General features: G+C 42.4%; 1 protein-coding gene across 1 annotated transcript; it reads right to left on the minus strand.

The window, feature by feature from the left end:
• Positions 1–5,951: 5,951 nt before the first annotated feature.
• On the minus strand, positions 5,952–10,766 carry pcare1 (photoreceptor cilium actin regulator 1). The gene is made up of 2 exons (XM_084013131.1): positions 7,130–10,766; positions 5,952–6,189 (listed from the first exon to the last, which is right to left on the minus strand). Exons 1-2 carry the CDS (start codon positions 10,453–10,455, stop codon positions 6,066–6,068), a joined length of 3,450 nt encoding a protein of 1,149 aa, XP_083869257.1. The 5' UTR covers positions 10,456–10,766; the 3' UTR covers positions 5,952–6,065.
• Between the last annotated feature and the right edge of the window lie 856 nt (positions 10,767–11,622).

Genomic DNA, 11,622 nt, shown 5'->3' on the forward strand with positions numbered 1-11,622 from the left:
CAGGGCTCATACAATCAGTTCTGATAACCATAAATATAATGACCATAATTATGACTAAGTTGTGTTGTTGTTGTGTTCCATTCCCGAGAGACTTAGTTCAGAGGCTGATTGACGTTGCCATGAACTAGATGTTACTGTACACCAGAGTGCCGGATGAGGAGGATAAAGGTGATGCAACATCATATCTATCAGATTACAGTGACGATGAAATAACCCCTGTGAAGTGTGCTTCCCGATTCCTAGGTGAGCAGAAAGTTCCAGGTGATCTGGGGCCGTATTTATCAAGCGTCTTAGAGTGCCATTTTACTCTTAAGTCCTGAGAATTTGTGAATTTTAGTCCTACTCTGAAACTTAAGAATAAAAGCTATTTATCAACTTTCTTAAGTCTAACAATCACTCCTACTCTCCCAGATATTTAAGAGACCTCCAGAGGTGTCCTAAGTGGTTAGGAGTTGCCAGCAGGGGATGGCACTGAGGCGAGAGACGTGCGTGAACGTTCCGGGAGCGGAAGGATGTCCTGGCTTTGTTTGATGACGAGCAGCTGATCAAACGGTATCGTTTAGACAGAGCGGGTATTATTTTTGTCACAGATTTAATAAGGGGCATCATCTCATCAGCAACATCACGCAGCAGAGCTTTCACGGCAGAACAAAAGGTCATCACAATGCTTAGATATCTCGCCACTGGGAAAATGCAACAGTGTAACGCTGATGATTTGGGGCCATCACAACCATCAGTTAGCAGAATTGTTATGGAAACAATAATGGCCCTTACTGCTCCTCACCTCGTCATGCGTTTCATTGACTTTCCAACTACACCCCGGATAATTCAGCAGAAGCAAACTGCATTCATGCAGGTAGCTGGCTTCCCTGGACTGGTCGGTGCAATCGATGGTACACACATAAGGATCATCGCTCCAGGTGTGGACGAGAGTGTGTATGTTAACAGGAAGAGGTACCACAGTATCAACACGCAAGTAGTGTTCAATGCAGACTATAACATCTTGGATGTCGTACCCAAGTGGCCTGGGTCCACCTGAAGCAGCTTTTTGAGAGGCACATTGTGCCACCTGGGTGTCACCTAATTGGGGATAAAGGATATCCTTTACGCCGCTGGCTTCTTACCCCTTTTCAGATGCCACAGACACACGCCCAAATGAACTATAAAAGGTAAGCCCAACGAAATGCCTAATTGTTTTAAATTTAAAAAAAATTATCTTATATATGGTTTAATAGGAGGGTTTATTCTTGTCACAGGGCGCACAAAAGCACAAGTGTGGTGGAGAGAGGGATTGGCCAGTGGAAACGCAGATTTCATGTGCTGCATTCAGAAATACGGCACACTCCAGACAGAGTGTGCCGTATCATTATGGCATGTGCAATACTGCACAACATTTGTAAGGAGCGCAATGTCCCACTCCCACCAGCAGACGATGATGACGATGAGGGACGAGATGGAGACGCGAGCGTCCCTGGCAACATCCATCCATGTGATGGGGCAGCCTTCAGACAACACTTTGCCAACCTCCACTTTGGGTAAGAATAACAATAAATCATGGATACAGTGGCTTTTTATCAATTCGTTTTATTAGTCATTCTGTATCTTTTCTTTTTTTTTAAAGCCAAGCTGTAGTACTCCTCTTGGAGCCGCAACACTTTAATTTGCAGCGTAATTTTTTGTCTCCGCAGTGCCTGCAGATCATCCGTCTCCTCTGCTGGGCCACAATCACTCACCTCGGCCTGAAAAACAAAAGAGACGGCATGCTCAAGATGTGATAAACTTACGTTGATTTTTTCCCCTTCTCTTTTTCACCCACCACTTGATTGATGCCCGTTGCCTCACATGAAGTGCTTGGGCCTGGCTGCACCGCGTCAAAAGCACAGGGAGAGTGAGCGTCGGAGATGCCCGGGGACACAGGAGACTCTAATGCATCTTGATCCAAACTGAAAAATAAAGAATATGGCTGAAATATCAGAAATGGTTCTATTGTTGTTATGGTTATGACTTGAACAAACACACATTTTAGACATTTACTGAACAGTAGCCTGGCAAATATCCAAAAACAATTACGCACGTATCTCTCATCAAAACGCACCTAGGCTGCAGCGCAATATCCTATATCAATATAGAGTTGTAACAGGAATAATTTGTAAACTCACCCTTTTGAAAGCAACTCAAGCTTCATCGCAGCTGGATCCTGGCCTCCCTCCAACCCAGAGATGCTGGGGTTATCTTCTCCAAGTATACGCTGCACAACTTCTGCAACTGCGCTCAACTCTTTGCCAGGTGGTCCTCCGCCTGCATAAGAATATAAAAATGAATTAGATATGAGCGAATAGGGTGGCATGCAAGCAAATGAAAAAGAAGCACTACATACCAGTGCGCATGGAGCAGGCCTTGAAAGCTGCAATTTCAGTTCTGCTTTTCGAGAGAACTTTATACCACTTCTTCTCGCAGTCAGCCGGTGACCGATGGCAGAAGGCTTGGGAAGCATACAGTTGATTCGCTATGTCTTCCCATGCCTGTTTTTAATCATGGCTGGTAAGCGTTGGGCTGAACTTGCCTTTAATGATGAGCTTCCTTTCCTCGACTAGCTCCACTAATAACAGCGTCTCCTCCTCTCGCCATTTGGGTTTCCTTTTCGATTCCATGTTGATTTCTGCATGTGGCTGCACTAGGCCAGTTTCAAGTTAGTTGCCTAATTAGCCTCATGAATTGGAAAGATAAGGAAACATTTATTTTTGATTCATTGCCAATATGTTTTGTATTATTTTGTAGATTATTGTCAAAATATACACTCCCATTGTCCATTTAAATATGTCTAAGATATTTCTTTATTCTTAGACAAGGGATTCCCTTCCGTGATTGGTCATTTCTATGGACACGGAAGTGACGTCACCTAAAATTCCGTTTACGGCACATAGTACTGTCGTAATTCATTTCTGAGAGTGACACTTAGGATTCAGTCCTACACTTCGCTGAAAGTGTGAGTAAGACGCTTGATAACTAACTTTTAAGTGCAGCTTTCAGCGAAGAATTGTTTTACTCATAAGTCAACTCTTATCAGGGTTCTTAGGAGTAATTCTAAGAAGCTTGATAAATACGGGCCCTGGAAGCTGAGGACATGTGCGGGGACTTGGAGGATTTCTATGATGACACTGGAGTTTAAATAAAAACATCAATTCCACAGCACAATGATGTATTTACAGAAAATCCCAAAAAGAAGATGTAAAAACTGATAAGCATTACGAGTGTAGCTTAAGAGAAGGATGTTATCTCCACTATATATATATATATATGTTAATCACATGATGGAAGGAAGTGTTTAATGTTTTATTGTTTTCCACGAGTCCAGGGTGAGATTTCCTAGGCAGGGTCAGGTTCAACTAACGGGATCGATGGGTTGACCAGCCTGCGTTGAACAGTTTTGTTTGATTTCTGTTCTTCCTTCCTATTAAACTTTAAAGGTATTAGAGGTTAGTTTTACTGGATGTGCTATGTATAACAGGCGGTCGCCTACAGGCAGAGGGGCCGTGAGAGAGTTTCCCTGCCTGAATGTAAAGATGGTACTGAAGTTGCTAAGAAACTGCCTGACAGGGTTTTCGCTCTCACACTCCACAAAATGTAACTAATGATTATGCTTGAGATAAGCATAAACAGGAGGGAATGTTATAAGAATTTTGTATAACCTCATGTCTTAAAGTTTTCTTAGTTCAGGTTACAGCTTTATGTGTTGAACTGTTTATTACTTTAGTCTCCCCATGGCTGACCTAAATGTTATCAGAGGCCTGGCAGTCAGGATGTCTAGTTCTACATGAAGGTTAACTGTCAGTGACGCGTTATCTCCTGTGCCTTTAAAAGGTCACAACAGTGATTGGAGCACTTCCTCTGTAGCATCCTCACACGTTGTTGCATTGTAACTGCTCCTCTTGATCAAGATTAAAGTCAGACGTCGACTTTACTTCTGTCTCCGATCTCCTCCTTGGGTGAATTTATTCGTTTACGGGAAGATTCTTTTAACAGTAACGTTGTAACCTAATTAACTACTTTCCAAAGTAACTATACCCAACACTGCCGGCCACTTTATTAGGTACATCTGTCCAACTGCTTGTTAACACAAATTTCTAATCAGCCAATCACATGGCAGCAACTCAATGCATTTAGGCATGTAGACATGGTCAAGACGATCTGCTGCAGTTCAACCCGAGCATCAGAATGGGGAAGAAAGGTGATTTAAGTGACTTTGAATGTGGCATGGTTGTTGGTGCCAGACGGGCTGGTCTGAGTATTTCAGAAACTGCTGATCTACTGGGATTTTCACGCACAACCATCTCTAGGGTTTACAGAGAAGGGTCCGAAAAAGAGAAAATATCCAGTGAGCGGCAGTTCTGTGGGCGCAAATGCCTTGTTGATGACAGAGGTCAGAGGAGAATGGCCAGACTGGTTCGAGCTGGACCACATTTTAGTGCAACATCTTCATCAGGTTAAAGATGCTGTCACTTCACTTACTGGAAAATATCTCAATCACAACCATGATGTGGCCCCACTGACCTAGGACCTGTGTTTTCAGGGCCAATAGCTCATGGTAGCATTAGGCTACTGTCATCCCACTTTATCCGTTATCCCTAAACCTCAACCGTCCGTGGTCAAGTCCCGACTCTTCTCTGTTCTGGTCCTCAGTGGTGGAACGAACTCCCGACTAATGTCAGGACAGCAGAGTCACTGCCATCTTCTGGAAAAGGCTCAAGACTCACCTGTTCAGACTTCACCTCGACCCACTAACATCCCCCCCCCCCCCCCCCCCCCCAAGAAAAAACCCTTACCTATAGCACTCTGATCATAGCACTGTTGTTCTTAAGGTATGTTTGCTGAACAGCTACTACTTTACTCAGAGGAGGATCTAACACTTGTTCTATTTTTAGCTCTTACTTTATCGGCCATGCTATGTTGTGGTTTCTTTGTTTCCACAAATGTACTTATTGTAAGTCGCTTTGGACAAAAGCATCTGCTAAATCCCCTAAATGTAAATGCAAATGTAAATGCAATGTAACCCAATGTTAGCAGTGGAAACACAAATGTAAAAAAATAATAAAATGTCACACATATATAAAAATAAATGCATATGTCCATTTCAAATTGGGGACGTTGTTATTGTAAACGGTACTGAGACACAAAATGTATATCTGAATCGAATTTAGCTCCGTTACAGTGGAACAAGGAGACGCCATCTTTATGACTGGAGAGAGCCAGGACGTTTTGATCTCATCTTACACATGCTAGCCCCAGCTGCTAGCCCTAGCCATTACAAACTCAGACCATTATAGGAAGCCAATAAATGCTGGAGGCCACACTTGTACGCATCAACATGCTGTATATGATACACAGCCACTTTGCTTGCCACCCTGAACACGACTACACTCCAATATTGACTTGGAGCGCCACCTACTGGCCGCAGATAGTATGCCTCGATTCACAGTCAGCATTTGCTTTTCGTGAGAAGTTCTTGGTGGGGTGTACACACTTTATACTGAGACATGCTTCAAGATTAGGGAACATTACTTCCTGCTTCCACCTTTGACTCGGTAGCGCCGCTGTTATAAGAATTTTGTATAACCTCATGACTTTAGTCTTCTTTGTTTAGGTTACAACCTTGAGGGCCTCATTAACTTTAGGATCCTTGATACATTTTACGACTTTGGCATCCTCGTTGACCTAGGGAGGTTTTCTAAAACATAAAATAATTTTGAAGATGTAACCTCTGAACTGGATGAACTGAAAGTAACATTACATATGTAACCGTGTGTGACGCACGATTAAACATCTGTATCTGTAGCTGTATTATGAAGCCAGTAACTGAATTCCATATTTTGTAAAAATAAATAAATAAAAATGTGTAGACGGTGCACAGACTTTTTTTTTTTTTACCACACTTTATTAATAAAAAAGTGTGGAGGTGGGTTACCACCAGAATTTGCTGGTCATCTCTTTGCAGTAGCATGACTGTCTTCTTAAATCCTTGGCAAAGCCTGTTAATCCATAATCCCACTGGCCCTTCACTGCTCCCTTTAGTCTCTGTGCAGGGCCTGTCCAACAACACACAGGTCTGGGTGTGATGCAGAGCGTAGAGCAGCTCTGAGGTTTGATTGGCTCCCCCATAATTCTTCATCCCTCATTGGTTCATCATCCAACCTATACGAATGAATGGAGAATGTTGCTGTCAATAGCAATTAGGAAAGTGGGCCAGGTGGGTTTGCATCAGTTATAAACAGACTGCATGACTGAGATTAGCTTGTGAAGTGACTTAAGTTTACTCATGAAGAAATCATGTATGTGCCATATGTATCACTTTTAATATACAATTTATTGGAGTGTTACTGGAGACTACTGTGACAAATAACCCTTGATATACTCAACATTTAAAACATAATGCATTACTGAACCCAGAAACACCAAGATAAATACAGTAAAATGCAGAGAGATTAAAAAAGACAGGCTTTATATATTTTACTCTCTAGCTGATGTCGCTATAATTCAACTTTCAACAATTATGGCTAACTTTTTGGAACATGTATATATATATATAGCTCAGCAATGTAATACTGATGGTTATATATGGTTATATATATGATGGTGTGTGTGTGTATATATATATATAAAATATAGCTCAGCAATGTAATACTGATGGTTACACTTTTCAATTGGTCTTTCTTTACTAGCAGTTTCCTACTTTTCCTACAAAGGATTTTTCTTTTTCTACAAAGGATTTTTCTTTTTCTACAAAGGATTTTTCTTTTTCTACAAAGGATTTCCTAAAACGTAGCTGGATAATTCTTGGAAAGGGTTGTGTAATTTGGTAGTAAATGGAAAGTAAAATGATCAGGTTCAGTTGGTAGCTACTCGCTCATGTACTTAAAAAAAAGAGTATAATATGCAAATATGAGGTTTGACAAACAAAACTAAAAAGTTTCAAGAAAACCACAGTTAAACATACAATTAACCAATTGTGAAGCTCAACTGGACTAGTTCCCAGTGGATCTTTATCAGTTGAAAAATAAGAATCGTATAAGATTAAATGAAAATGAAATGATTGATTTAGCATGTGTAGATTACAGACATGGTAAACACTCACCCCCGAGAGTTTATTGCTGGCTCACTTCCACACGTCTCAGCCACTGAGATGCCTGGTGATCTTGGTGGAAGATTTAGACTTGGCCTACGGTCTGAATGGCTACGTCGGATAAAGGGTCGAAGTCCTTGAACAGATACAGGAAACCTCCCACGACTTCCCCAACAACGTGAGAGAAAGGAGACCCCGGTAGATGTCCATGCTTGAGGGGGCCGAGGAACTAGACAAGGCTGGGCCTCAAACAAGGATGGAGACACAGGGCAGAAGACTGAACGAGCATTACTGATCATCCGATCACTAGATGAATCTTTGCTCCTCTCCCTTGACCATCTTTGTACTTTTGGCGAGGCTGGTGGAGATGGTGCTTTTAAAGGGTAAGAGGAGGATGAGTTTAAGATATTCTGATTAGCAACAGGTGGGCTGGGGAGCCTCCCTTGAACAGCCAGTGATGTGGGGAGTTTAGCAGGAGGGCTAGCTGCAGAGGGGGGAGTCGGTTGCCTTTTGAAGTTATGGGGACTGGGAAGTCTTCGATGTAGACTGCTTGGTGTAGAAGGTGTGGTGGGCAACATTCGCCCCCTATACATGGGTGGTGTAGCAGGTGGTTGGCTCCTGATCACTGAAGGAGGCACTGTACACACTGTAGTGTTAGATTCAGGCACTGAAGGTTTGCCACCATCTTTAATGGCTGCTAATTCTTCTTGACTGGCAGATGGATTTGTTGCTACATTGCTTGTCGATGATCTCTGTACATCTGAAGAGTGTCTTCGGTGTATGATCTTTCTATCTTGCTTGTAAAAGTATTCTTTTTCCTTTCTTGGGTCTGCCTCCAGTTGGACGTCTGATTGACAGGCTTTTGATGGTGCAAATGCGTTTTGTTGATTCGCTTTAGGATGGGAAATAACCTTGGACGCTTGTGGCAGACCTCCTTTACTTGGCAGCATTGTCACTGACTGAACTGAAGCCCTCAGTCGTTGCGATACTGTAGCCCTTTTTAATAAAGGTGATTTTCCAAGTTTATCTGCTAGGCCATTTGAAAGATTCTGGGCACTCTCAAAAGAATTGTCCATTAATACTTCCAGTGGAGGCGGAGGAAGACTATCCAGATCAAAATCATTAGTTTTCTCAGATGAAGTGGATTCAGATTTACAGCTGGTTATCCCTGTACTAAGCACGGCTTCAACATTTCCTAAACCAGGTAACACAGGAACGCCACACTTCCGAACTCCTTTGAGAGGCCCCAGAAGTTTAGGACCTTCTAGATCCTCTATACCTTGACTGAAGGTATCAATCAGCTTTTTGACTGAGTTCCTGCCTCTGTAAAGGCCTGAAGATGGCCGTGGTGATAAAGGAGGGCTAGGGGGTGGGGTTGCTTTTAAAGGACCCTTGGCTGTTTTCTTATCCTTCAGTTTATCATCTTCAACATCACTGACTACCTCCTTATTTTTACTGTTGCACCTTGTAAGACCTGATTTGTTATTAAGTGGTTGGGAATTGCTGTTCTTCTGTAGAGAGGAATTTTTACGATATATTGCTGGAGACCGTGCTGGTGAGGTTCCGTGATTTTGTTTGGATGGACCAGTCTTCATGTTTCCACCTGCCTTGCTTTTACTCATCCTCTGCAACCTCTGGTTTAAATCCTTCTGGGTCCTTTCTAGTTCAAGCAGAGTCGGATCTTCACCTTTGCTCCGCAGGGATTCTGCTGACTGGGAACGTCGCTCTCTAGCCACTGCAGTCTTATTTACCACTACCTTCTGAATAGGTACTGTTGTTTGAGGCCTCTTTGGAGATTGTTCCTCCTCCTCCATCCACTGCAGTTTACTGGTTTTTGGGCTGCCTACTACCTTTGTTTTGGCACTCGCATTCTGTGATGGGACAAACTCTATCCTACCACTTATAGCATTTTTCATTTTGAGAGTCATTTCGACATTTTGAGGATTTTCGATGCGCTTTGGGGGTAAGCACTGTCGGTGCTGTTGTTCACGGTTTACAGGTGAAGAATTTGATCCCTTCCTTAACCCTACATCTCCCAAGCCTCTATCCATCTCCTCCTCATCATCATCATCATTATCTTCTTCCCCAAAATCTAAGGAGACTGATCCTAGCAATGAGTCACTTCGGTAATTAGCCATTATGGTGCATGTAGAACCTAATGAGTTGAGTGAGGTGAGGGAAACACTTGGACTTATCTCTTTGCCTTGCCTAATGTTTATGGAGGTGAAACCCACAGGACTAACAGGAGTTGTTCTATTTGTCCCAGAGGACGCACAACTCTCTCGTCTTTGGCGTATTTCAGATCCAGCAAGGGATTCACTCTCAGCCCCAATACCACTGTCCTCACTAAAGAGAGCAGAATCCTCTGGCCCAGGCTTTCGCAGAGAGGCCATTTCAATGCGAGACAGGAGTCGCATTAGCCTATTCTCTACTGCACGTTTGACTTTCAGTTTCTCCTCTAAAAGCTCTGAGACAGAGGCAAAGTACTCCACTGCCTCCTCCAAAGCACACTCCCCAATTGCTGCAACAGTCTGGCTCACATTTCTCATTCTCTGTGTGGTGTACTGAAGCAGCTGCTGCAACAAATCTGGTGGGGGCTCAATATTAGCAGAGCCGGACTTCAAAGGTGTAGAAGATGAGAGGTTTTCCATTTGACTTGGCCAAGCAAGATGTTCTCCATTTTCTTTTAAAACTTTTTCTCCCTCATCTGCCATCTCCTCCATGCCGTGAATTATTTCCTCATAGCGTAGAGCCACAAAAGCAACCATAGTCTGCACAGAAACCTGTGTTTGGGTTGCTTCTTCCAAAAGTCCTAGTAAAACTTCATATTTGTTTATGCTAGGATTCAAAAAGGCATAAGCAGCTTGGTGAGCTTTTACTAAAGGTTCAGGGAAGTCCACTTTCTTTTCCAGTGGTTTGTCTTTGTCCTTTAATTTCTTTTTCAGCCCCTTAATGCCTCTGGTATTTTTGGGGGGTTTTCTGCCAGGCTTTTTTTCTGTCACATCCTGCATGTCAACATTTTTGTCTTTTCTCCGTGTAACTGTGCTGTTGTCCATTCCTTGACTCCCCAGTTTATCCATGTTTACTGCTTCAGGGGCTAACTCAGTCACATATCTCTTTTTCTGTGTCATATGAGCCTCTTTCTGAAATACCTGGGTTTGTCCGGTTGCCTTCCTCTCCTTTGTATCCCCATCTGTTGGTACAGTTGAATTACCATTCTCTCCATCTTCTAAGTAGGAATCTCTGGGACTTTCGCGGGGTGCAGGAGGAAGCATTCTCCCCTTCCTCATGGGACCCATAGTCCCGAAATGGTTCCCTTTGGATGGTGAACAGCCCATTTTGGATGTTTTCAAAGTCAAGCAGGTTTTTGTGTCTTCTTTGAGGCACCAAAACCTATTTGCAAGGAATAGTCAAGGTCCTTAGCCACCTGCTGTATCGGTCATTTTCAGATGGCTGAGCTTGTTGAGTTTGAAAAGATCCCTCTCCAGAAGGATGCTACCCAAACAAAACATTGATGCATCCATTTTACAAATCTCCCCCACCTGTCAAAGAAATAAATCCACAGATCGATGCTCATGTTTATAAAAATGTCCTTGTAGTGTGCGCTGAAACACACCCTTCACTACCTTACAAAGGACAAGCAGCTGAGAGGATTAGTGAGGCTTTCAGTGAACTCCTCAGCATGCACATATGTCACGTTAAAGCATATAAAACTCACCTACTCGTAAGACTATAATCTCATTTGCCTAAGGAGAGTTGGCCTTAGGTGGCTTTTTATAGCCTACAAAACAATATCTCCCAATTTAGCCATAGGGCAATTTCCATTGGAAAAACAAACAAACTAACAAACAAAAAAATCGGTTTGATTTATAAACATGAAAGTGTTGTGTGCCCCCCCCCCCCCACACACACACACCTTTGCATTGAATGCAGTTGCAGTTGATGCAGAAGACAGGTACTGCTTATATTCTACCAAATGTGGAACATTTGTATCATTGATATTTCAATAAATACTAAAAATGTTTCTGTTGACATAATACCTTAAAACAACCTTAAACACCATGTTATATAGTTACTGTTACTTTGGTGACTTGCTGATCTTCTTTTAAATTGGAAATCTAGCATCAGTTCACTGGAACAGTGAGGCAAACTTTAAAATAACCTCTGAAGTAGAGATTGTAATGAATATAAAACAGAGGATTGTAATAATATTTCCTCTTAGGCCTTTCTTTATAATCCAGTCAAGGAAATAATACAAATAATTAAAATCAACAGAAGAAACATGAATAAATAAGAAATAGATTTAGAGGGGGGAGCGCTGTCATTTACGTCAGAATGAACCAATGTACACTTAACAATGATGTGATGAAGGCTTTTTGACAAAGACATAATTTGTAATATTCGGCACATTTAGCAGCCATTCCTGCAGGCTGGTAGGAACGCTGAGTGAACGCTGAGTGAACGCTGGCGCGACTAGCTGCCGCTGCTCTCCGGTTATTTTTAAA

The sequence above is a fragment of the Eutrigla gurnardus genome, assembly GCF_963514095.1.
Source record: "Eutrigla gurnardus genome assembly, chromosome: 7".
NCBI classification, from domain to species: domain Eukaryota; kingdom Metazoa; phylum Chordata; class Actinopteri; order Perciformes; family Triglidae; genus Eutrigla; species Eutrigla gurnardus.